Source organism: Budorcas taxicolor, chromosome 15 (assembly GCF_023091745.1).
Source record: "Budorcas taxicolor isolate Tak-1 chromosome 15, Takin1.1, whole genome shotgun sequence".
Taxonomy (NCBI): domain Eukaryota; kingdom Metazoa; phylum Chordata; class Mammalia; order Artiodactyla; family Bovidae; genus Budorcas; species Budorcas taxicolor.
The window spans coordinates 6,283,028-6,308,359 of NC_068924.1; the positions used below are offsets into that span (position 1 = coordinate 6,283,028).

At 34.9% G+C, this 25,332-nt stretch overlaps 1 protein-coding gene across 1 annotated transcript in view; it reads right to left on the minus strand.

Annotated features, from left to right (window-relative positions):
- Positions 1-25,332, minus strand: part of CEP126 (centrosomal protein 126) — a 112,355-nt gene that overhangs the window by 23,459 nt on the left and 63,564 nt on the right. Inside the window, exons 5-6 of the mRNA XM_052653297.1 lie at positions 17,608-17,803; positions 8,763-10,908 (exon numbers count right to left, since the gene is read on the minus strand). Coding sequence (XP_052509257.1) covers positions 8,763-10,908; positions 17,608-17,803 — 2,342 coding nt within the window. The remainder of the gene's footprint in view (positions 1-8,762; positions 10,909-17,607; positions 17,804-25,332) is intronic.

Consider the following 25,332-nt stretch of genomic DNA (forward strand, 5'->3'; position numbering starts at 1 on the left):
TTGTTGGTGGTATTAGCTTAAATTCTTCCTTATGCTGAGCCGAAAACATCTTTGCACATTTTACCCCTTCACTTAGTTCTGTTTCCTCCTTTTTTTACATAATAAACCTTCAAACATTTGTACAGAGCCTGTACATATCTCTCTGGCTTGAGCTTCTTTAATTGGTCTTCAGAAACAACCCCTCCTTCCAGAGTTCTGGCTCACTCTAGTTTGTTTATATATAGCTCTTAAAATATATAGCTTAAAATAATGTAGACTATCGAAGTACTTCCAAAGATCTGGTTATTATTGCCTAAAATTATAATAAGTTTCTAACAGATATAGTAAAGTTTTCTTTTTTGTTTGTTTAGTTTTGTCTTGATTTTTTCCTTTTCTTAAAGAAAAATTGTCAAGATAGATATCTTGCTTCTGTTAAAAAAAAAAAAAAGCCAAACTAAATAGATAGAAGCAAAATGCAAAAAAAAAAAAAAAAAAGGCAAGCACACAAATCACAAAGTGGCAGAAAATATATGCAATACATATAACTGATGTTGAATCCTAGAATATATTCATATAAGGAACTTTTATCAATAAGGAAGAAGAACTCAGTACCCAAGAGCAGACATTTCACAAAAAAGGAAATGCAAATTATGCATAAACATATGAAAAATGTTCAATTCATGAGTAACTAGGGCAATGCAAACTGTTATAATTAGACACCATTTCTCATCCATACCTTTGAAAATATTAAAAAGTTTGACTACTGGAGGTTTAGTGAGCATGTAGTAAAGGCACTCTCATTTATTGCTCTGGAAAATAATTTGGCATTACCTGTAGCAGTATACTTAACCTGGCTGAAATACACATACCCAGCAACATGTGTATCAGCAGATGTACAAAACTGTTTCTAGAAGCACTATTCATAAAGGCGAGAAACTGAAAGAACCCAAACGGCCAGGAGTAGGAAAATGAAAAATTTCCATAGACTGTAATACAGCAATTTTAATGAAATGCAATACAAAACAAACACAAATGAAGTGTAGCTAAACTAATCAATAATAATGAAGCCAAAACACAAACTGAATAAAAGCAAATCATAGAAGTATATAGATGAAATGGTTCTAATTATATGAGTTACAAAACTAAAGCAAAACTAATATATTGTTTGAGATACATTTATATATGGTGAAATTATAAAGAAAGGCATGGAATCATATACACAATTCTATATAGTGTCATTTTGTAAGAGAGAAAAGGGATGTAACTAAGGAGAGGTATGTGAGATTTCAACAGTACCAGTGATTTTCTATTTTTGAAACTGGGCATTGGTTTCTTTTATTATTAGTCTTTAACTTGTTCTTGTATATTATGTACATTATTTTGTATGTAAGATACATTTCACAATTGAGAGACTTAAAAAAGTATATTGAATGTAGAGAGGGAGGGATAAATTGGGAGATTGGGATTGATAAAAACACACAACTATATATAAAATAGATAACTGAAAAGGACCTATTGTATAGCACAGAGAACTCTGCTCAATACTTTGTAATGGCCTATGTGGGAAAATAATTTTTTTTAAAGTGAATATATGTATAACAGATTCATTTTGCTGTATACCTGAAACTAAAACAACATTGTAAATCAACCATACTCCAATAAAAAAATTTTAAAAATTGTATTGAATGCATATACATGACCATAGTTATCTCTACTAAACCATAGTTTTTCAGTTTTGGTTTATCACTTCAACTGGTAAAGATGATTTTAAATCTTCATGCCATTATTCATTTGATTAATGACTTTTTTGTTACTCTGTACTTTTGACAAACTGTGTTAGATGAATGTACTATTTTAAAAATGTGTATCACTGAAAAATTTGTGGTTATTCAGAGTTTTAAAAATTAATTTATACTCTTCAGCTTTAGTGAAATATTGACAATGTAACATATTTAAGTTTAAGGTATACAATGTGATTAGTAGGTAACATATGTATTTCAAAATAATTGCCACAATAAGATTATCTCCATCTTCTTACACAGAGAGGTATTTTTGTTGTTTTTGTTTTTTAATTACAAGCATAATAGCTAAGTAATTAAGAGCAGAGATAATAGAGACAGAATGCTGAATTTTAACCCTGGCTCTGCCATTAGTCCTAGTCATGTGACTTACACATGTTATTAGCTCTCTCACTGCTTCATTCTCCTCGTTTATAAGATGGGAGTATTATTATTTACTCACAGTTATTGAGAGAATTAAACTTGTTTCCACACGTAAAGTGGTTACAATAGTGATTGGCACATAGTAAATGCTACCTAATTTATATCTAGAATAATTTGCTTCAGTATCTCTAATTACATTTCTGATCTCATGAAAACTAGATTTATTCTAAGGTAAGAATAAATTCAGCTGCAATACAACATTCTGGCTCTGCTTTGAACTACCTATGTCTTCTTGGGCTATATAATCTCATTATGTGTATCAGTTTCCTCATCCATAAAATATGGGAGCTAAGCTCAATTGTATCTTTGATCTTTTCTAATCAAAATTTTGATTCCTTGAAGGTATTTTTAACACTCCCTGGAGAAGAAAACAAAGCATTCTTTTTGAAATCAGATTTCAAAGTATTTAGTATGTCAACATCATTTGGATTTTAAAAAAACTGAAGTACAGCTGCTTATAGAAACATGTGCAAATTTTAAGTATTCAGGTAGACATACCCAAATGGCACAGACACCCAAGTCAAGAAATAGAACATTACCACCACTGAAAAAGCTTTCCTTCTTACCTGTTTCCATATAACCCCATCCATGGTTTTACCTATTCTTCAACCTGATAGAAATGGAATATAATATGCATTTTTATGACTGGCTTCTTTTGCACGATATCCTGGTGTGAGATTTAGTCATGCTACTGTTTCTTAGTAGTGGCTGATTAATTTTTTATTATGGTATTACACTCATTGAATAACTTTTACTTTACATAATATAGCACTGAAGAACATTTGAGATCATGCTAGATTATGGCTATAAAACTGCTATGAAAGTTCTGGTACATATCTTCTGTTTTACACATGAATGAAATTCACACACACACACACACACACACCTGCTGGTCTGGAATTGCTGAGTCATAGGATATGCATATATTCAAATTTAGTAGATGTGACCTTCCAGGCATCACACATCCTTCTTAACAGCATTGTAGTTTAAAAATTTTAGCCCTTCAGATGTAATTTTATCTAATTATTTTAATGTGAATTCTTCTGAGGACTGAGGCTGAAGTTTTACATATGTTAATTGACCATTTGATAAGCCTCCTTTATGAAAAGCTAATTCAAATATACTGCCTTTAAAATAAATTGGTGTGATGGTTTTTTTGATATGTCACCTGTCTACAGTCCCCAGTTGTTCAATTAGGCACTAATGTATTGCTGTGAAGGTATTTTGTAGATATTATTAAAGTCTATTATCAGTTTGCTTTAAGTAATGGAGATTATCCTAGATAACCCATGTGAACTTGAGTCAATTAAGTCAAAGGCCTCAAAGGTAAGTCTTTTTTGAGAGAATACAAAATTCTGCCTGTGAATGGCAAATTTCATATATTACTGTGAGTTTCTGCCCTTCTTCCTGGCCTGCCTTAAAAATTTCGTACTTGCTTAGATTTCCTGTTCCCCATATTTATGTAAGCCAATCTGTTGTAATAAACAATATATCTTACTGGTTTTGTTTTGTTGGTTCAAACATGACTCATATAACTACGATGTCTTTTTCTTATTGATCGTAGGAGTTCTTCATATATTTTGGATATGAACTCTTTGTTGGTATTATGCATTATAAATATCTTCTTTCACTCTATAGTTTGCCTTTTCAGTATTTTAATAGTGTTTTGGATGAAAAAGTTTCAGTCTTATCCTTAATTAACCATTAATTTATGTCTATGTAAAAAAATCTCTTCCCATCCCAAAGTCATAAGCCCATTCCCTGTATTATCTTCTAGAAGCATTTCTTTTTCACTTTCCATATTCATATATGCAGTTCACTTGGAATTGATTTTTGTGTATGGTGTGAGCTAAGAGTCATTTTACTAATTCCATAAAATCATTCAATTGACTCAGTACCATTTGATAAAAAGACAAGTACTTTTTCCCTGCTATGCAGTACCATCATTGCCAAAAATCAAGCATTCAAATATGAGTCTGTTTTTAGACTGTATTTTATTCCACTGATGTAAAGCATCTGGTGCAAAAAGCATATTGCAATCAGAAAGAAGAATGTAAATTAAATTACTAATTTTAGAATTAAGGAAGTTATTGATGTTAACCCAGTCCAAAGTATGACAAAGGGAATGGGTACTTGAGGCAGAAATAGTACAGAAAATCACTAGAGGTGAGAAAGGATTGAGAGAGATCAGGGCATTGGATAGTTCACTCACATGAATGCTGAATCACCAAAGCAAAGACTTTTCCAATAAAGGGAGACAATTGGAGAAGGCAATGGCACCCCACTCCAGTACTCTTGCCTGGAGAATCCCTTGGACAGAGGAGCCTGGTGGGCTGCAGTCCATGGGGTCACTAAGAGTCGGACACGACTGAGAGACTTCACTTTCACTTTTCACTTTCATGCATTGGAGAAGGAAATGGCAACCCACTCCAGTATTCTTGCCTGGAGAATCCCAGGGACAGAGGAGCCTGTTGGGTGCTGTCTATGGGGTCACACAGAGTCAGACACGACTGACGCGACTTAGCAGCAGCAGCAGTGAACTAGATATCAAAGTCATCTTCAGGGGAAAATGACTTGAAAGGTCAGGAGTTGGTACCGTTGAATGGCTTGGGTCTCATGGAAGAGTTTTTACTGAAAGTTTTGCTGGAGAGTTTTGGATATGCTAACAGAGAGCAGGACACCATCCATAATTGTCAACTCTGGGTACACTGACTACGAGATTAAAAATGCCCTAGCAAACAGCAGAGTAGGAAAAAATGAATAGATGCTCACTGAACTATAATTCATGGGCTTTCCAGGTGGCACTAGTGGTAAACAACCAGCCTGCCAACACAGGAGACATAGAGATGCAGGATCGATCCTTGGGTTGGGAATATCCCTTGGAATAGGAAATGACAACCCACTCCAGTATTTTTGCTTGGAGAATCCCTGTGGATAGAGATCCTGTGGATAGAGGATCCTGGCAGGCTACAGCCTACGGGGTTGCAGATTCAGATACGAAGTGACTTAGCCCTGAGAACTATAATTCAGTATTAACAAGGGGTTCACTTGAAATGTTTAATATTTAAAACAGTTTTAAAAAATGTTTGAATGACTGAACATACAAAGTTTTGTTAGTATTAGATTTTCTAAGTATAACTACAATAATAAGAAGTATAGAAATAAACAACAAAACAGCATGGTACTGGCACAGAAACAGACACATAGATCAACTGAACAGAACAGAGAGCCGAGAAATAAACCGACCCACTATGGTCAATTAACCTATGACAATTAACCTTTTCTCCTTTTCAATGGAGAAAAGAGAGTCTCCTCAATATTGGTGCTGGGACAACTGGACTGCTAAGTGTAAAAGAAAAAATCAGAATAGTCTCTAACACAGTGTACAAAAATAAACTCAAAATGGATTAAAGATCTAAATATGACTGGAAATCATAAACTCCTAGAAGAAAACATAAGTGTAACACTCTTTGACAGAAATAATAGCAATATTTTTTTTAGATTTGTCTCCTAAAGCAAAGGAAATAAGATAAAAAATAAATAAAATCCAGTTAAACTTAAAAGCTTTTGTACAGCAAAGGAAACCATCAACAAAACAAAAAGACAACCTCATGAATAGGAGAAAATACTTGTAAATTATATGACCAATTGTTCTTGTTCAGTTGCACAGTTATGTCTGACTCTTTGTGATAAGGGGTTAATATCTAAAATATGTAAACAGCTCAGATAACTCAATAGCAAAAAATAAAGATAGCCCTATTAAAAAAACAAACAAACAGGCAAAAGACCTAAATAGACATTTCTCCAAAGAAATACAGATGGCTAACAGGCACACGAAAAGATGCTTAATATCACTAATTTTTAGAGAAATGCAAATCAAAACCACAGTGAGGTATCATAACAGTCAAAAGTATTATCATTACAAAGTCTACAAATAATAAATTCCGGAGAGGGTGTGGAGAAAAGGAACTCTCCTATACTGTAGCAATGTAAATTGGTGCAGTCACTATGGAAAAGGGCATGAAGCTTCCTCAACGAACTAAAAATAAGACTACTGTATGACCCAACGATTCCACTCCTTGACATATATATGATGAAAATGAAAACACTAATTTAAAAATCTATGTGCACCTCAATGTTCATAGCAGCATTATGTACAATAGCCAGGTTATGGATGAAATGCAAGAGCTCATCAACAGATGAATGGATAAAGATGTGGTACACACACACACACACACACACACACACACACACAGAGGAATATTATTCAGTCATAAAAAAGAATGAGATTCTGCCATTTGCAATAACATGGACAAACAGAGAATATTATGCTTAGTGAATGAGGTAGACAGAGAAGAAAAACACTATTGTTATCACTTTCTTGCAGAATCTAAAAAAATAAGACATATGAACAGGTGAAGTCGCTCAGTTGTGTCCGACTCTGCGACCCCGTGGACTGTAGCCTACCAGGCTCCTCCGTCCATGGGATTCTCCAGGCAAGAATACTGGAGTGGGTTGCCATTTCCTTGTCCAGGGGATCTTCCCGACCCAGGGATTGAACCCAGGTATCCCGCATTGGAGGCAGACGCTTTACCATCTGAGCCACCAGGGAAGAAAGTATATAACAAAACAGAAATGGACTCACAGTATAGAAAACAAGCCAGTGGTTACCAGTGAGAAGTGGGAAGGGGGAACAGGCAAGATAGAGGTACAGAATTATACAACCTACTATGTAAAATACAGATAAGCAACAAGCATATATTGTATAGTAAAGGAAAATATAGCCATTAGCTTTTAATAACTTTAAATGAAGTATAATCTATAAAAATATTAAATCACTGTGAGGTATACTGGAAACTAATATGATACTGTAAATCAACTATACTTCAATAAAAACAAAGCAATGAACAAAAAAGTATGGATATATATAATTTCAATATCTCTTTAAAAACATGGCTAAAAATATTAAAATTTTCCAGTATTTCTTATACAAAGGCCCCTACTTTGATTATATGTTAGAAAAATATTTGTTTCTCAGATTATATATACAATATATATTTTTTCTTTTATCAGAGAATGAGAATATAATTTTCATATATTTTTGTATTTATGCTATTGGGAAACTATATTTCTTAATGCTTTTCCTGATCATCTCAGACATATGTTTTCTTAATAATTATATTTATTACATAGCTTTAGTCCCATAGCTTTAGTATGGGACTAGGAGTCATAGATATTTGGATGAAAATACTACTTTTGCTATTTATTGATAATAGCTCTTGACTTTTGGCAATTCTATTTCCTTCTTTGCAAAATGAGGTTTTAAAAAATATGTATTTGTTAGGATTGCTGTGAGGTTTAAATGAGATAATATGTATAAAGCACTTATTACTATAATTGGCAAAGAGTAGAAATTTACAACAGTTAACTATCATAATTTATTTATCAAAATTTCCTTTAAAATATCAAATCTACATGATGTATTCTTTTTTTGGAAGCAGTGTGAAAACTAAAGTTACACTGTGAAGTGGCTGGATAAAAAGAAAGCAAAACCTTTAGTGAGAGAAATAATATTTAAAAATCTAGTTTAAAACTAGAGTCTTGGCATTTTAGCTTCCCATCTGCTAACATGGCCTGTGTCCATTCAGTTTAAGAAAAGTTTGGGTGCTTAATAAGTGCCAGGCACTGTTAAAATCTGGGGATAAGGTAAAGAAGTCAAAAAAATTCCCTTGTTCTTAAAATCTCATGGTCTAATTGAAGAAAGGTGTAAATATTAAACTAACTCTCACTTTATATCTTAATATTTATTCATACCTTTGGGAAAAGAAAGAGTTGCTTTTCTGATTTTTTTCTCAAATCTTATGTATTTCTGACTAGTCATCTGATTTCTACTAGTAGAAAAATGTATGGGCCTATAGTCCATTCCTTTAGAGGAAAGTAGCTTCATGAAGAGTCAACCAGGCCTACTAAGGGCAATGGCATAACACAGAGAACTAATTTTCAAAAATGTTTAAAGGAATTCTATATTTTTTTCCTTCATATGAAACCTTCCATACATAGCCAATTAAAACAGAGCTGCCCCTCTTTTGGAAAGATAATGAGAGGGTTAGGCACACCTATTGTTAGCTAATAACAATTAAATTTAACAAATATTTTAAAGAAGAATAAAGAAAAGTATTATAATCACATTTATTCACCTGTTTAGAATAATTTAAACAAATATTTTCCACTGTGCTTACTTTGACAGAAATTTTGACTGTAACACTGCAGTAATAACAGAATGATATGGGATAAGAATCAAACCACATTTCTTGTCTTCTCTCTTTTAAACTAACAAGTCATGGGGAAAAACAGAAGTTAGTAAAAGTTTTTAATTTTAGTTATGCAAAGGTTGGGTCATTTGCTTAAAAGTGTTAGCTACTAGACAGATGGGTACAATATTATGGGTGATGTTATTTCTATAAGGCTGTTATTATTCAATTTTAATATCTTGTACATTATCAAACCACAATAAGAAAAAGTTCACATTTTACCTATAAAAATATATAAATTTATTCTTACCAGCAGCCTTTTCATTTTGACCCAGAATATTATGCTGTCTTTTCCACAAGGGAACCAGTTCTTCTCTAGTAGTTTTAAGAGTCACAGAGGGATGACTTTCTTCATATGTTGGACATCTTTGGGGGCAATATAATGTCCCATCTTGTGGGGCAACAGTTTGCCTGCCATGTGAATGATTTATTTTCGTTAACGTTTGGCACTCTGAAGAACAATATGGTAGAGTTGGCATCACAGTGACTAAGTCAGAACAGACATGAGGGAGTGGAAGACTACTTTCTTGATTCCACTGATTTAACTTGTATTCTGTTGGAAGCATATGTTTTGAATTAAAGTAGTTACATGTACTGATGTTTTGAGAATTATCAGGCATTACAGATTGACACTGAGATGCCTGTATATTTTTACAACTTCTAATATTTAATTGAGATGTAGGAGGAGGATGAGGTACAATTAATTTACCCTGAGCTTGTGCAAATGTGTTGGCTTTGCTCGCAGACTGTGGTCGAATAACAGTGCCTTTTCTGTTCATACATACAAAGCCTGACTGGACTTTAGCGGATCTTGTTCTTCTAATGACTTTCGCTTCACTCCTTTGTGGACTACTTTTCTGAGTTTTGGAACCACCACTCTTTACAGGGGATATACTTTCCTCCTCTGTGGAGTCTGGCCAGGCTTGTTTAGCAGTGTTATAACCTGAAGATATAAAACAGTTCAAAGGCACATGGTCTATTCCAGATCCTCCTAAAGCAGTGACATTTTCAGAGATAAAATCGTCCTTGGGCTCTTTTTTATTAGCAGAATCCACAGCAGAAGCAGGAATACTAGGCATGTTGCTGGCAGCACCACTTTTAGCTCGAATGTGGAATGGTTGAGACCACTGTTGAGATACTCTTTTTCTACTCTTCAGCAAATGACTATCTTCAGCATTTTTCCATGTATTGCCAGTTTCATCAAACCATCTCAGTTTTTTAATAGTTTTTGGAGTTTCTGCACTTTTCCCTTTTTCTTTTGTTAATTCAATACTATCTCTGATATCTGCTGCTTTCTGATTTCCTAACTTAAAGCCTTGGCTTGTAACCAGTGCCTTAAAATAATCATGCTCGTATTTAGATTCTTTCTTTAAAATACTTTTAAGAAATCTCACACTGTTCTTCTCACAAATATTGTATTTTATTTTCTTGTGCTGACTGACTAAGTCACAATTAGAAATTATATTAGATAATGATTTTGATGCTTCAGGTATTTTCTGTTTTTTATCTTTTGAATCAGAGTTGTGAAGTATACAGGCGACTTGAAAATTATCTGAAAATAAAGACAACTCTTCCTCATTACAATTAAAATATTTTGTCTTTTCATCTTTAATGTCTTTTATTTCCCCTAACTTATCAGAACACTGCACTGGGTCAATTTCCTTTATGTGTATACTGCTCTTTGGTAAAGGCCTAGCTGATTGTGTATTCGATGGCAAAACTAAAGGTGTTGCCAAAGGTACAAATGAAGTAGGAACTGAAGTAGTTCTATTTTCTTGAGTCATTTCAGAATATTTCTCTTGGTCTGAAATTATTGTGATTTCCTGGGTTAGAGAATCTGGAGTGGCCCAGGCTTTGCTGAATTTAAATTTTGGGCTCACAGTAACTAATGGTTTCTCCCTTATGAATGTTCCAGAAGAGGAGTCACTTGTCCTTATAACACTAGTTTCAGATGCGTTTTTGCTTTTTTTATCTTGTACAAATATGGATGGACTATGTAGAACGGCTACTGAATTATTAGCAGTGTTTACGGCTCTTTCCACGGTTCTACTCAGAGCAGATGGATTTTGTTCTTTACTATCAAAACATTTACTTGAATCAGGGAGAACATCAGGTTTACTAAAAATATCTGAGAAAATATTTGGATCAGCTATATTTATAAGCCAATTATTTATGTGTTGAGTTTTAGAGAATGACATTTTATCTTCATCAAAGCAGCTTAGGTTAGTTGATTGCAGATTTGCGGATTTGAGGGAAACAGAATTCTGCTGCTGGACTGATGTGGAAGGCTCCTTATTAAGTGTTAAATATATTTCTTCACATTCCCCAGCCTCAAGACTGTCTACACTTGAGAGGGTTTCAGAATTTATTATATGATTAACTTCATCACGAAATTTCTGAAAGAAAAAAAAGAACATTGTTTTATAGTTTAGAAATTTTAAGTGTCACCAAAAATGATTCAATATACCACCATTACTTGGCACATAAAATAGAGTAATATGACTACAGACAGTATAGGTATATAAATAATCCATATCCCTGGAGAAGTCCTCACAGTGAAAAAGAGGGAGCCAACAAAGACAATAAAACGTATTTGCCTTAGCTTCTTCACCTTAAAGTAACTACTCAATTATCCTAGCCATTAGTTATAGCTTAGAAAATAATTTTTGCTATTGCTGTTCCATTCAGAGAATAGAGTTTCCTGAAGGTTTCATAATAGCATGTGAAATTCTGAAAAGTAGTTATTTACAAAGGGTATTTTTTTTTCATGAGACTTGGACTGGACTTGAATGAGGCTCTTAAAAGCCCTATGACTCTAATGACTTTCCTGTTGGTAAGGCTATACCTTCTTATAAAAGTTAATCTCATGGTCTATAAAAATGTAAGCTGTTTATGAAAACATGCCTGGATCCTGCTGATTTAATACTCAGATGGAGTGTATGCACTGGTGGTGGTATTATTATTTTTAAATTCCCCAGGGAATTCTAATCTGGATTTAGGACTGAGAACTATTGATTTTAATGGCTCATTTTTGGAGATTTAGCACAGTAATAATTTCCATGAATTCTTTACAGTAAGAGTCTCATCATTACTTCAATGGAATCGAATGGAAACTATCAGTTTTTAATAAAATTTCATGATCACTTTAAAGTATTGTTGTTGTTCAGTCGCTAAGTCATGTCCAACTCTTTGCCACCCCATGAACCGCAGCATGCCAGGCCTCCCTGTCCATCACCAACTCCCGGAGTTTGCTCGAACTCATGTCCATGGAGTCAGTAATGCCATCCAACCATCTTGTTCTCTGTTGTCCCCTTCTCCTTCTGCCTTTAATCTTTCCCAGCATCAGGTTCTTTTCTAATGAGTCAGTTCTTCACATCAGGTGCCCAAAGTATTGGAGCTTCAGCTTCAGCACCAGTCCTTCCAAAGAACATACTGGGTTGATTTCCTTAAGGATTGACTGGTTTGATCTCCTTGCAGTCCAAGGGACTCAAGAATCTTCTCCAGCACCACAGTTTGAAAGCATCACTTCTTCGGGGCTCAGCCTTCTTTGTAATCCAAATCTCACATCATACATGACTACTGGAGAAACCATAGGTTTGATTATATGGACCTTTGTCAGCAAAGTGATGCCTTTGCTTTTTAATACATTATGTAGCTTTGTCATAGCTATTCCAAGGTTGTTGTTGTTGTTCAGTTGCTCAGTTGTTCCAACTCTGTAACTCCATGGACTGCACCATGCCAGGCTGCTCTGTCCTTCGCCATCTCCTGGCGCTTGCTCAAACTCATGTTCATTGAGTCAGTGATGCCATCCAACCATCTTGTCCTCTGTTGTCCCCTTCTCCTCCTACTTTTAATCTTTCCCAGCATCAGGGTCTTTTCTAATGAGTCGGCTCTTTGCATCAGGAGGCCAAAGTATTGGAGCTTTAGTTTTAGTATCAGTCCTTCTAATGAACATTTACAATTGATTTCCTTTAGGATTTCCTGGTTTGATCTCCTTGCAGTCCAAGGAACTCTCAAGAGTCTTCTTCAGCACCACAGTTTAAAAGCATCAATTCTTCATCATTCAGCCTTCTTTATGGTTCAACTTTCACAAGCATATGTGACTAATTGCAAAACCATAGCTTTGACCAGATGAACATTAGTTGCCAAAATAATGTCTCTGCTTTTTAATATGCTCCCTAGGTTTGTCATAGGTTTCCTTCCAAAGAGAAAGCATCTTTCAATTTCGTGGCTGCAGTCACCATCTGTAGTGATTTTGGAGCCCAAGAAAATAAAGTCTGTCACTGTTTCCATTGTTTCCCCATCTATTTGCCATGAAGTGATGGGACTGGATGCCGTGATCTTCATTTTTTCAATGTTGCATTTTAAGCCAGCTTTTTCACTCTCCTCTTTCACCTTCATCACGAGGCTCTTTAGTTCCTCTTTGCTTTCTGCCATAAGGGTGGTGTCATCTGCATAACTGATTTTATTGATATTTCTCTCAGCAATCTTGATTCCAGCTTCCTCCAGCCTGGCATTTCCAATGATGTACTCTGCACAGAAGTTAAATAAGCAAGGTGACAATATACAGCCTTGACATACTCCTTTCCCAATTTGGAACCAGTCCTTGTTCCATGTCTGGTTCTAACTGTTACTTCTTGACCTGCAAACAGGCTTCTCAGGAAGCAGGTAAGGTGGTCTGGTATTCCCATCTCTTTAAGAATTTTCCACAGTTTGTTGTGATCTACACAGTCAAAGGCTTTAGTATAGTCAATGAAGCAGAAGTAGATGTTTTCCTGGAATTCTCTTGCTTTTTCTATGATCAAACAGATGATGGCAATTTGATCCCTGGTTTCTCTGCCTTTTCTAAATCCAGCTTGAACATCTGGAAGTTCTTGGTTCATGTATTGTTGAAGCCTGGCTTCCAAGGAGAAGCATCTTTTAAATTTGCGGCTGCAGTCACCATCAGCAGTGATGGTATAGTCAATGTTTAAAACTATTTCTAATTTCATACATATAACACAGATATTTAAAAAGCATTAATCTGCATAACATATGTAGAAATAAATTCAAGAAGACTTTAATTTGTTAATCTATTGAAAAAGTTAAATGAACTCAAAGAAAATTAGTTGCCTTAAAATTTTACACAAATTTTAGAAAATTTAAATATTCTGATGTTAAACAAAAATTTAGTATTTTTTTAGCCCTGAAAATAAACTGAGAAACCAATGAAATCAGTTACAGATTAAAAATATTTTAGTTTGTATAGTTAATACTTATTGATATACTATTGTAAATGTTTTGCAAATGGTTCATAAGAGTTTGATATTACTAGCATTTATTCCCTGCCTGTCACTTCCTTCAACCTAACTCGAACAAAGCAAAGCACAGCTCCTTCAATGTCTACTTTTGGAACAGAGTGATTTTAATTGATAATGAGGCTCCTAAAAGCTCTATGACTCTAACAGGAATTTCTTTGAGATTGCATCTAATGAGATATAGAAATCTGGATTAGAAGGTCCTTTTAGACATAAGTATGATGTCTGTGGCTTTAACATCTCTCTTTGCCTAGGTCTGTGGTTGCTTCATTTCCCAAAGCACCTAAAAAGTTCAGCAAACTTTTTTTTACTCAGAATTTTTCACTAAATCAACTTTTTTTTCTCAGAATTTTTCTTATTACTAAAAAATGAAACATTGTGATCAGCTTCAAGCTTTGCTTGTAAGTTACTGATATAAATTGTACTAGACTTAACATGCTTTGTTTCTTAATTTTTAAATCAACTCTATTGTGATATACTTATCTACAGTAAAATGTACTCATTTTTTGGTTGTTATTGTATGTTTATGGAGTAAAACTCCATAACATAAAAGTTGGCTTAAAGCTTAACATTCAGAAAACTAAGATCATGGCATCCAGTCCCATCACTTCATGGGAAATAGACCGGGAAACAGTGGAAACAACAGCTGACTTTTTTGGGAGGGCTCCAAAATCACTGCAGATGGTGACTGCAGCTGTGAAATTAAAAGATGCTTACTCCTTGGAAGGAAAGTTATGACCAACCTAGACAGGATATTAAAAAGCAGAGACATTACTTTGCCAACAAAAGTCCGTCTAGGCAAGGCTATGGTTTTTCCAGTAGTTATGTATGGATGTGAGAGTTGGACTATAAAGAAAGCTGCGCACAGAAGAATTGATGCGTTTGAACTGTGGTGTTGGAGAAGATTCTTGAGAGTCCCTTGGACTGCACGGAGATCCAACCAGTCCATCCTAAAGGAGATTAGTCCTGGGTGTTCATTGGAAGGACTGATGTTGAAGATGAAACTCCAATACATTGGCTACCTGATGCGAAGAGCTGACTCATCTGAAAAGACCCTGATGCATGGAAAGATTTGAGGGTGGGAGGAGAAGGGGACGACAGAGGATGAGATGGTTAGATGGCATCACCGACTCAATGGACATGAGTTTGGGTAAACTTTGGGAGTTGGTAATGGACAGGGAGGCCTGGCATGCTGCGGTCCATGGGGTTGCAAAGAGTTGGACACGACTGAGCGACTGAACTGAACTGAATGGAGTGAAACTAGTAATAATCAAATAATTTATTATTTTTAAATATAAAATGTATTTATTCACATCTTTGAGAAGTTACCATTTCTTCAAAAAATTTATGTACAAAATGCCAAGAAAAATTACAATAGTACCTTATTTCAAACCAAAAATACACACATGATGTATACAAACTTTAAAAAACAAAACACAAGTAATATGAATATAGATTCTTTCAAAAATATTTCCAATGACATAGTTACAACTTAAATTATGTTAAGAGAAATAAATAATAGTGTTACCTAATATATTTACATATTTGCATGTCATATTTTTTTGATGTGGACTATTTAAAAAAAACTATTTACTGAATTTTACAATATTGTTTTATATTTTAGTTTTTTGGCCATGAGGCATGTGGTATCTTAGCTTCCTCATTAGGGATTGAACCTATACTCCTTCATAGGAAGGTGAAGTCTCTACCACTGGACCACCAGGGAATCCCTAAATTATCATATTTTAAATGTATAGTTTGATAGGTTTTGACAAATTATTTACCCATAACCATCACACTGAAACATTTAAGAACTTTCCATCTGTTGAAAGTTCTCTCATGCTTCTTTTCAGTAAATACCTACCCACCACTGACAACTACTACTCTGTTTTTTGTTACTATATAGATCTGAGTTTTCATTTGTTATCATTTTCCTTCTGCCTGAAAGACTTTCCAGAGGGTCTCTTATTGCAGATACTGGTGTAGTACAGTTGTGTTCAGCTGTTGCTCATTTGAAAATGCCTATTTGGCTTTCATTTTAGAAGGACATTTTAGTTAAATATAGATTATAGGTTGGTAGTTTTTTTTTTTCCTTGTTAGAACTTTGAAAATGTTTCACTGTCTTCTGGCCTGAAATTAGTGTGGTTCATCTTACCTTTGTTGACTTGCATGTAATACATCTTTTACTCCCTTTAGCTTAATTTAATTTTGATAAGGTTTTTTTGTGATGGGTTGTGGGCACATACATATGAGTGTATACTTACTTATCTTGGAGTTTGTTGAGCTTCTTTAATTTGTGGATTTGCAGTTTCATCAAACTTGAACATTCCCAGCCACTGTTTCTTTAAATGTTCCCTCTCCTCTTTGTGAGATTAATTAAATGTATGTTAGATTTAGATATTGTCCTTCATGTCACTAATTTTTGTTAAATATATTTTTTCTGACTTTTTTCTCCCAATGCTTCAAACTGGATGATTTCTGTCCACTGATTCTTTTGTCTATAGTGCCTTCATTGATAAGTCCAATTAATATAATTTTAATTTCAGGTAATATGTTTTTCAGATCTAGAAGTTCTATTTGGTTCCTCCCAAAATTTCATTCTCATTATGTTCACTTTTCTTTAATTCTTTGAAAATATTTGTAAAAGTTACTTTAAACTCTTGCCTATTATCTCTATCATTTATGATTATATTGACTATTTTTTTCCTGGTTATGGGTCATATAGCTTTCTGCTTTTTCATACCTACTGAGTTCTGAGTGTTGGACATTATGAACATTATGCTGTATGTCTAAATTTCAGTCTTCTTTAAAAGAGTGTTTCTTTTTTTGACAGGCAGTTAAAATACCTATGGATTTTTTCCGAGGCCTGTCAGGAGGATATGTCCAGGTAAAAAGCCTATGTGATCATAGAGCTTACCTCATTTGTTTCCCTTTATTCAAGACCATCTCTTATACTACCTCTTCTGCACAGTTTAAAAACAACTGTTTCGATGACCCACAGAGATGTTATGGGGAGGGAGGTGGAAGAGGGGTTCATGTTTGGGAACACATGTAAGAATTAAAGATTTTAAAATTAAAAAAATAAAAAAAATAAAAAATAAAAACAACTGTTTCATATATTTTATTCAGAATTATAGTTGTGTGTGGCAGGATGGCACTTCTTTATAGCCAGACAAAGTCTCCTGCTTTGCTTTTCTAGCCTTGCCACAATTGCTCAGTTACTGGATAAACTAGGCCAAGGTTACAAATTTAATCTTGATATTAGCATATTAAGAATCTTATAAATGTGTGCAAGTACTCATTAAAAATAAAGTGCATGAACATTTCAGGAAGTTTAGTATGAAATCCATACTCATTTGTAGGAAAAACCAAAGTAAACACCATACTAGAGAGAAGAGAAACACCATTTCTAGCTAATTATGCCGTTTGTTTATAAGAACTTAATATCCACATGTATTATAATTTTCAATTTGTTTTTTATAATCCAATCTATAACGATACATAAGATATATTCTACTTTCAAATAACTTTCATATTTTTCAAAAAATAATGTTCATAAAGCATATTTTTCTATGTATGAGACATGGAAAAAGAAGAATAGCAGCAGAGAGAAAACTGGAGCAAAAAGCTAAAAATGCTAAAACCTTCTCTCATTAGTATCTGTAATGAATCTGTGCTGATTCCTCCAAACATACCCTTGGCTAGTGTTATATATTTCTTTAGTGGATAACAATGCAAAAACGGGACAGAATTATTGCTAGATATTAGAATATTAATAATGTATTTAGAGTTTCATACTTGCAAACTGCTTAGATGCTGATCTTCTAGGAGTTTCTGCGTTTCCTCCAGTTTAAGCTGGAATGCATCTTTGTTAGTAGTCAAGTTTGCCTTGCTGTTTTCCATTTCTTGACCACAATTGATTTTGGATATGAGATATTTCTGATGCTTATGATCATTTTTTGACAGTGATGAAGGCAAGTCATTATCTATAGCTCTGTGAACCACACATAAAAAATGTTTAGTATACTTAAATAAAGTTAACATGCAAATGACATATTCATGTAATATGTGTTTGTGTGTGTCCAGATAATCATATATAAGGATATTGGAGAAATATATAGATATATTAGAATGGGAATTTAAAGGAATCAATAGTAGAATAAAAATGGATATGGGATTATAGTGTCAATAAAGCATTCCATCTTCAAGTAGGAATGCCCAATTTTTCATGGCTTTATTTATTAAATCCTATTCCTCTACTGTTTGGGATAGATATTGAAGTAATTACTATAGATGTACAGAGTCAGTCCTCAGTTCTTTAAGAGATCCCTATCTGGATAATAACATGCTGCACTACCCTTAGTTCTGAGCTGATATCATAGATGGTGGTATCCCTATAACCCTAATAAAGTTGGTTGAAGATTCCAGCAGTTAGAAAATATGAAGAATTCTTGTCAGGGTAGACTGGAATTTCCATCTAACTTTAATACGTTTGGAAGCTTGGATTCCATCTAACTTTACTAGGTTTGGAAGATATTAACATATTGTTCTCAGTTGTACCACAAATATAAGCATGGTTTTCATGGCACAGAGGGGGCACCTTTAATGCAGAGTCTATTTTTAGTGTGTTAAAGTGCCACCTCCAAATTATCAGTGGATGATATCATCCTCTTTCAGAATTTTGCATCTTCTGGAAACTTACAGCATGTTACACTTAAGTATATGAACAAAGTGAAAATAAAAAAAAAAACAAAGGAAGATATTTTGGGGGTGGGTGAGAGATGAAAGTATATCAAAGGCTGACTGCTATTGCATTAGGGCTGGCAGTATGAATCCCAAGGGTATTTATCCCCAATTTACTTGAATTATCCTCAATTCAATGAGGATTAAAATACTTTGAAAAGTGACTTGTGGCCACATGTGACACATATCTATCTCCAATACCCATATATATCTTTATTTGGACAGATTGGAATAGTCAAAGTCAATGATTACTAGATTTCTGACTATCCTTTTGTAACCACAGAGAGATCAAGGAGAGCAAAAAGGTATCTAAGTTCCTGAACACTGAGATTATGTTTCTCTAATCCTTTTAGGTTTCTTACTCTTACATATTCCTTCCCTTTCAGTCACACTTCCCAAATGAAGTATTGCTAGATCTACAAAAATATCTAATAAACTAAATTTATTTACCTTTTAAGTTGTCGTCTCTCAATTTTTTCTTCTCTATTTCTTTCTTCTCTACTCCACTTGCTTCTCTTCTCTTCTCTACTTTCTTCCCCCAGTGAGGAGGATTGAAGGAATGTATAGGAATAAAAGGAGATGGGGAGGCAGAAAGACAGGAAGAGTGAAGCATGGGGGGAAAGGAAGAAGAAATCATAAAAGAAGAAACAGAAGGAATAGGAGAGGGGAAATCTAAATTTGCTGAAGGCAAATATGGAGAGGGAGATGAATACAAAGGAGAGGAAAAAAGAGGGACAGATAAAAGAGGTAAGAATGGAGAGGTAGTAGGGGAAGGTGAAGGAGAGGAGGAAAGAACAGATGAAGAGGAAGAAAGCTGTAGAGAGGATGAAGAAGAGGATATGGAATTAGAAGGTGAAGACAAAGAGGAGGATGGAGAATTACAGGGAGGTGGATTGGACAGAACTGACACGGGTGCATGACCTACGAAGGCCTGGGGAAGATTTGACAATGCTGTGGTTTGTGGGACAGATTGCTGGACTGATGGAAAAGGATCTAACTGAGTAGGATGTTCAGGTAAAGGAGTGATAGCAGAAAGAGCGGGGACTGGTTGATGAGGGGGATGACTGGCTAAACAGGAAGGCTTCAAAACAGGAAAACCTTCCAAAGGGGTTGGAGGAACAGTCAGTCGAGCTGGAAGGGAACGACGGACAAGGGCAGGCATTAGAGTAGTTGGGGTTGAATGCTGTGCTGGAAGAGAATGTTCGGGTCTGAAAGTGTTGTAAAACAACTTGCTCTGTGAGTCTGAATCAGGAATTACTGGTGAACCTCGGGGTGGGTGGGGTAAATGGTCAGGTGGGCCAGAAGGAATTGGGGTTGGTAGATGAGGGAAACTGCCAGGAAAGCTGGAAGTAACTGAGGCTGGTGGCCGAGGAAGATACTTGATTGGGTAGGATGGTAACAGGGCTGGTAAGTTCTTTGGAAGAGCAGAGGGGACAGATGGATGGATAGGCTGGCGGGTGGGAGAAACGGTTGGATAGCTAGGAAGATTTTGGGAATGGTGGGATAGCAATGGGGCTCTGAAAGGAGATAGCTTATTAGGTAAGTGGGGATCAAGTGTGGAGGTAGCTGAACAGGCAGGAATGGATCTGCACAGGTGGAAAAGCATTTGAACAGGAAGTAGAGAGACAGCCTTATTAAGATGGTTTTTCGCTTTATTGGGCTTCCTCTATGTCTTCAATTCATACTATGCTTTGTTCTGAGGTTCCATGCATTATGTCCTTCTGATCAACCAGTGTCCTCTCATGAGTTGAGAAATGTACATAGGTTACTTATTCAGGTTCCCCTTTTCTCATTCCTTGACCTTTAACAGTACTTTCACCTCTCAGAAGTCTGATAGTCATACAGATAATGAATATGGGCTAGAAAATCTGGTTGAAAGTGATGATACAAAGGGCAAATAGAGGTCAAACAGATCAATGCTCAGCTTTGGTCAGATTTCTCAGGGTAGGTAGCCTGTGGTTCAGGATCAACTGTCTCACCACAAATACATGGATATTGGAGATAGATACTTAACAACATTATTTTAAAGTATAAAAATATGGGGAAAATGTAGTTTCTTTTGTTCTATGTGTACATCTCCCAAAAGGGTCAAGTATATTATCTTTGTGATAAGGATTTGGTTGTGATGGAAGGCTTTTATTTTTATTAGTCATTTCTTATATCTCATTATTTCTTGAAGTAGTTTTTATTTTCATATGGACATAACTCTCATTTTTCCTGAGGCTTAAGCACTGAATGCCTTCCATTTTTAATACAATTCTTCTCTCCTTTAGATTATCACATTACAGCATCTTAAGTTATTTTTATCTACCACTAATATTTTCTACATTAGAACAATCATTTGTGAGTACAGATATATCTCCCCTTCTTTGGAAGGCCCCTCCTTGGTATTACTTTATTCCTTAACACATTTTAGGTTTATATTGTACAGAAAATGTATTTTTAATGTGATAACCACATATAAGTATTTGTAGCCTAATTACATTTTTAATCATAGTACATATAAATATTTCTATGAACTTAACACCTGATCTTTAATATTCCAAGCTTTCACATTTGTAGTACAGCATTTTTACAGTTTATTAAGCATTTTCACATACATTATTTTAATACTGTCAGTTATCTGTGGAGAGCAGCTTAACTTTATAATAAGTAAACAAGGGTGTTCTCTCTATAAATTGTATACATTTGTATTCCAAATACATAAAATTTATGTATGTGTATATAGAGATATAGACATCATGAAGTCATAGTAATAATAGTATATTACAACAATAACTGAAAACTATGTATTCTAGTTTAGAATGGAAATAATTTCTTGTAAAAGAAAATTGGTACAATGGTCCTAGCACAAATTTGGTATAACAACTACATGTGTGTTTGCTACAGTGAAATCAAAGTTGTCTGATGTGTTATCTCTTCTAAGACTTTAAGAAAGTGTACACTGTTGAACAAAAATGTCTATCCTTTTATTCATTGTGCAAAAGTCTTTTTATTGAAAATAGTTGATGTTATCAGGATAATAATACACAGAAAAATAAATCTAATAGAGCAGAAAACCTGTATATAAAAATGCACATTACTCCTATACTAAATTACTTGAAAGTTTTTACTCCTCTAAATTTCCCTGGACCCTAAACCCCCTCTAATTGTCTGTCATCTTCCTTTTTGAGACAAAATTTCCAGTGAGTACTCTAAAATTACACTGTGTTCACTGCCTCAGCTTCCATTTGTTCCTTAATCTACTGCTGTCTGGCTTCTGTCTCTTGCTTTTGCTAGTGATTAACTAATTGACCTAACTGCAAAAAGAGACACTTCTTGACCACTATCTTTCTTGACTGTAATTCCCTTGGATTTCTTATTATCATATGTTCCTGGATATTTTACAACTTCTCTGGTTGTTCCTCCTCAGGCTCTTTCTTGAGCTCTTCTTTCTTTGCTTGGATATGCTAGAATTTTTAAGAGTCATGCAATCCTCTGCTTGTCTATCTGTATTTTCTGTGTAATCTTATTCATATTGTCTGTGTGATCTTATCTGTATCTGTATGTAAGTGAAGGCTTAATCCATCCTCTGTGGACCAATTCAACTCTGGGTTAACTCTCTAACTTGGTTCCCTGGATTATTAGTAGAACTAGGACTGTGTTTCAGGGACACAGATGTAAAAAATGACCCTTCATGGATAAACTGTCTGTACTGACAGGACTGTGAATAAGTCATAGGAAGGACTTATAGGAAGGACTGGTAGGACGCTATAGTTTTGGGTTTCCCCAAATGTGGTAATTCTTATAATTGAACATATCGCTTGCATGGAAGCTATTCATATAGTCATTACAAGAAATGTTGGCTCTTGTTTAGAACAGAGGATTTCTAACCCAGGGTGATTGTCTGTGCATTGTGATGTCACTTGTGGGAAGAGTAGCATAGCAAAGATGAGCCCTTTAACTATTTCGTGGCATGCCATGAGGATTCCGCCTACTGAACAATGTTGCATGCTGGCATGCAGTGTTTTATGTCTTCCAATTGAGGTCAAACCTGGTCTACTGCAGTCATGAGTTTGAGTGTTCAGCTGAACCAAGACCACCACTGGTGGGTACTAAAGTGTTAGTCACTCAGTTGTGTCTGACTCTTTGTGACCCCATGCACTATAGCCCACCAGGCCCATCTGTCCATGGAATTCTCCAGGCAAGAATACCGGAGTGGGTTGCCATTCCCTTCTCCAGGGGACTTTCCCAACCCATGGATTGAACCTGGGTATCTTGCATTGCAGGCAGATTCTTTACTGTCTGAGCCACCAGGGACTGAACTATGGCTTTAACTTATCCATTCACTGACAACTATCATACCTATATTCATGGCCCAGACATTTTACCAGTGAGAAATTGACTCCAGAATAGCTCATAAGTGTCTCAAACTCACAGTTTATCATCATCCTTCCAGTTACTCTCTCCCTTAAACCTCTTTGTCCTGAACAGTCATTTTGATAAATCGTTTCACTATCCATTAACTAACCAAATCCATTCTCCACAGTCATTCTTGATTCCTCCCATTCACCTTTTGGTTCTTAAAAAGTTACCAAATCATGTTGATTCTACCTACTAAGTAGGTCTTCATAAGTCATTGTTTTCATTAACTAAACTACCATTTTGTCTGATTTTTAAGCCTTTAGTCTTACTATATTCTTCCTCATCCTGACAATATTCCTAAAATATAAATCTTACATGCTTGCTTAAAATCTCTCAGTAACTGCTTTTAGGACAAATTCCTTAACAAAGCTCTTCATGACTTAATTCATGGCTTCCTTTCTAAACAATCTGTGTACAATTTCTCAGCGTACACACTAGTCAAAATAAATTACCTACAGACTTATAGTTACCAGAAGGGAAGAGATAGATTGGGAGTTTGGGATTGACACGTACACACTGCTGTATTTAAAATAGATAACCAACAAAAATCTACTGTATAGCACACGGAACACTGCTTAATACTCTGTAATAACCTAAATGGGGAAAGAATTTGAAAAATAGATACATGTATATATACATAACTGAATCACCTTGCAATATACCTGAAACTAACACAACACTGTTAATCAACTATGCTCCAATATAAAATAAAAATTAAAATGAACAAAATGAACCACCTCTTTCAGTTCTCTTAATACAGCATGTCCTCTTATACCTTCGTTCCTTTTCCTATTTGTTCCATCTTTCCAGAGCTCCCTCTCAATGTCTCTGATAAATATCTTCCTTATTTATTAAGCTTCAGGTCATGTTTATATCCTTTGAGTTTTCATAATGCCAGTGATGTGTGATGTTTCTCTGTTTAAAGTATTTGTTGAATACTTCCAACATGTGCAGCACTGAACTGAGCATCATAGGGAATATCTGCATGAGTGAGATTAAGCTACTGTTCTCTACAATATTACAGTTTGGTGGGGTAGGCATAACTACACATAAAAACTGAGCAATAACATATACGATCATGACTTTAAAATTTATTTCTATAGCCTTGAGCTCTTGTTTCATCTTAGGTTCAACTGTTTTTATACATTTCTACTTGGATATTTACTCTCTAAATTCAGAAAGCTCAAATGAAGTTTAATAATATCTTGTTAAACCTATACACTTTTATTACATTCTTTATAATTTTTAAAGTCAGGAAATTCCCTCAATGATCAAGATTCAAAATTTCACCCTCTTTTGATTTCTATACTTTTTCATTTTCTTTATCCCACCATACACCAGAGCTATAATATAGTCTTTCCACGAAATATTTTTCTTCTGTCTTTCTTTTGTATTTCACTACCACTCTTTTAACATAAGTCCTTTTAAACTCATTGCTTGAATATCTGTTGATTTTCCTGCACTATCCTATCCATACTCCAATTATTTTTATATCGAGACACTTTATTCTATATGAAACTTAACACATTATTCTTATTCTTTAATTTATTCTTTGATGATTTACATTTTTATGTTAAATTCATGTATACAGCACCTGATTCAGTATTTTTGCAGGTTATACTCAATTATAGGTTACTGTAAGATAATGGGCATAGTTTTCGATACTATACAGTATCTTCTTGTTGCTATCTATTTTATTTTGTTATTATTTTTTTGATTACACAGCATGCAGGTTCTTAGTTCCCTCACCAGGGATGGAACCTGCGCCCCCTGCAGTTTAAGGGAGTCCTAACCCTGCTTATTTAACATATGCAGAGTACATCATGAGAAACGCTGGCCTGGAAGAAACACAAGCTGGAATCAAGATTGCCGGGAGAAATATCAATAACCTCAGATATGCAGATGACACCACTCTTATGGCAGAAAGTGAAGAGGAACTAAAAAGCCTCTTGATGAAAGTGAAAGAGTGGAGAGTGAAAGTGGAGAGTGAAAGAGTTGGCTTAAAGTTTAACATTCAGAAAACGAAGATCATGGCATCTGGTCCCATCACTTCATGGCAAATAGATGGGGAAACAGTGGAAACAGTGGGTGACTTTATTTTTCTGGGCTCCAAAATCACTGCAGATGGTGACTGCAGCCATGAAATTAAAAGATGCTTACTCCTTGGAAGAAAAGTTATGACCAACCTAGACAGCATATTCAAAAGCAGAGACATTACTTTGCTGACTAAGGTCCATCTAGTCAAGGCTGTGGTTTTTCCTGTGGTCATGTATGGATCTGAGAGTTGGACTGTGAAGAAAGCTGAGCACTGAAGAATTGATGCTTTTGAACTGTGGTGTTGGAGAAGACTCTTGAGAGTCCCTTGGACTGTAAGGA